Source organism: Oryzias melastigma, linkage group LG2 (assembly GCF_002922805.2).
Source record: "Oryzias melastigma strain HK-1 linkage group LG2, ASM292280v2, whole genome shotgun sequence".
Lineage (NCBI taxonomy): Eukaryota > Metazoa > Chordata > Actinopteri > Beloniformes > Adrianichthyidae > Oryzias > Oryzias melastigma.
In genome coordinates this window covers 17,417,693-17,420,041 of record NC_050513.1, presented here as the reverse complement: position 1 = coordinate 17,420,041, position 2,349 = coordinate 17,417,693, and the positions used below count along the sequence as shown (strand labels likewise).

Sequence of the window (2,349 nt, the reverse complement as noted above, 5' to 3'; positions counted from 1 at the left end):
ATAATATTCTAAAACTACCATAACGATCGACTATATGGCCGAATTATTTTACTTTTTTCAGTAAAAATTAAACAATTTGAGATCTTAGTTAAATTTCCATAAATGAAACATTTTTTGAAGCTTTATTTAGACAAATTAAACAAAATATATGTGAGTTTTTATGTAATAATAATACTTTAAAAAGGAAATAATCTAATTAGCTTACTTTGATAATAGTATTGTGGGGGTGTTTCCATGTTGGCCCCCACATTATTACATAATGTTAATGTTTTTAGCAGACGTAGTTCCAGAAATGATTAGATTAGACGTTTTTTTGGAGCTGCTGTTCGTTTCCTCCACCTGTGATGCATTCATGGACCTCGTGTTTCTTTAGGACACGGTGAGGTGGTCCGCTTTCTGCTGGAGGCCTGTAAGGTCAACCCGGTTCCCAGGGACAGGTGAGCAGCCCGCCGACGCCCCCGCCGCGTGGTTTGGAAGACATCAAGAGGTTTGTTTGTTTGTTTGTATCAGGTGGGGGAACACGCCGATGGACGAAGCGGTTCACTTCGGCCACCACGACGTGGTCACCATCCTCCGCGACTACCACAACCAGTACAGCCCGCAGGACACCGGCACGCAGAAGGAGAGCGCCGAGAAGAACCTGGACGGGATGCTGTGACGTGACTCCTCCCCCGCCCTCCCAGAAGGTCCGCCGAGGAACCGAACCTCCAACCCCGCAGAGAAAGAGCCGTTCCCTCCGACCGGATCCGTGCGTCTGCAGGACGGTTCCTCACGTCAAGAACACGTGGTGGTGGAATGTACCCCCCCCCCGATATTTAATCATGTGACGTGCGCACTCCTGTGTTTGTGTTTGTGTCGGTGACGCTCTGAGAGCCGTTAGCGTCGTGCAGCCCTCGGTTCCCGCTTCTTTCCGACGTTTCGTTCGACATCCCTAAAGTTTAGCGACACGAGGCTGAAAGTTGTAACTTTTGACGACACCAAAAACAAAAATACAAACGCATCCGATTTACTTAAATTAGAACCACAGTTGATGAAAGTCACTTAGTTTTTTAACTAAGCACAAACAGGGTCCGAAATTTTTCATGACTCCTCCCCCTCAATGCAGGACACGCCCCCTTTTTTTTATAGTGTTACAATCATGCACTAACGTATTTCCTGTGCAGTATTTACCCCGCTTCAGACTCCTCCGTGTGTTTGTATTTTTGTCGCGATCCAAATGATGTCTTCGCTTATGTATCGTATATTAGGCTAATAGGTCAAAGGTCGCAGGTTGGAGGTATTTGGCCGCGGCGACGGTTGAAACGACTGAAGTGCGTAATTTTAATGATAAATGATTTTACCAAACAATCACAGATGTTTGTTTGTTTGTTTCTTATTAGTGCAATTTAGAGAAAGAAAGCAGCTACCAAAATAAAAGCACAGAAAGGGCAACAAACTAAAATTAGCTTTTAAATGCATCGTTTTTTATTTTTATTTTTTTTAAATAATCCCAACCTGTGTGTGAACGCTGTGTTAGCTTAAATGTTTTGTAAGCAAGACCATGAATTTGTGTATTTTTGTTTTTATCTGATCCTCCGTTTGTGTTGACCTCGGCTGGTTCAGGAAGTTTGTACATATCAGAAGCGACACTGCCAGATCGCAACGATCCAGCCAGAGCTCCGCCCACCAGGAAGTGAGCTCCACAGAGGGAACGGTGTCCTCTGTGGAGCGCACACACACACGTGTGTTTGTGTAAATGTTTGTAAACTCAGGAAGGACGCCGCCGGAGCTTCACCGCCAGTTTTGAACCCGTGATGTGAGGAATGTGTCGCACTTGAATGTCCGTGCCGTCCTTTGTTTCGTGACGTTGAGACTGTCGTTATTCCGGAGCCACAAGGTTGTTTCTGTCCGTGAGAGAAGCACAAGAGTTTTCGTTCTGAATGTAACGGTCGCTTCGGTTTCCTCTGGGTGTTATCTATGCTGCTGCGGCGCATTCCGACCCGTCAGATATTTATTCACTGATTCAAATGTTTAATAAACTTTAAGGACAAATTGGACCGATTGTCATTTTTCTGGATTGTTTTACCTAAATACGTACATAAATTAATAAATCGACACATTTTTATTTTTTATATTTCTAGTCGGGGGAGGGGTTCCTTTGGTCCAATGATTTGGATTTCCTGTGAGCATCTGCGACTCGTCTGTTGGTGTTCTGGTGTTAGACTTCCTCCCGGCTAATGATTTTAAGCCGCCATCTTTTCTGCCACTCCGTTATCCGGCCACATGCTAGCTACATATAAGCCTCCGTTTCTGAAATTAAAAACCTAACAAATACGAACATTTTACGGAAGCTAATATAAAATATACAAG

At 44.0% G+C, this 2,349-nt stretch overlaps 1 protein-coding gene across 3 annotated transcripts in view; it reads left to right on the top strand.

The window, feature by feature from the left end:
• The window catches only part of LOC112156659 (glutaminase kidney isoform, mitochondrial), a 23,135-nt gene extending 21,099 nt beyond the window's left edge, over positions 1–2,036 (top strand). For 2 of the 3 annotated variants that reach the window (XM_024288920.1, XM_036216016.1), the window contains exons 17-18: positions 374–437; positions 511–2,036. In XM_024288920.1, coding sequence (XP_024144688.1) covers positions 374–437; positions 511–658 — 212 coding nt within the window. In that variant the 3' untranslated portion in view covers positions 659–2,036. The remainder of the gene's footprint in view (positions 1–373; positions 438–510) is intronic. The other variant, XM_024288921.2, reaches the window with a different exon arrangement.
• Positions 2,037–2,349: the final 313 nt, after the last annotated feature.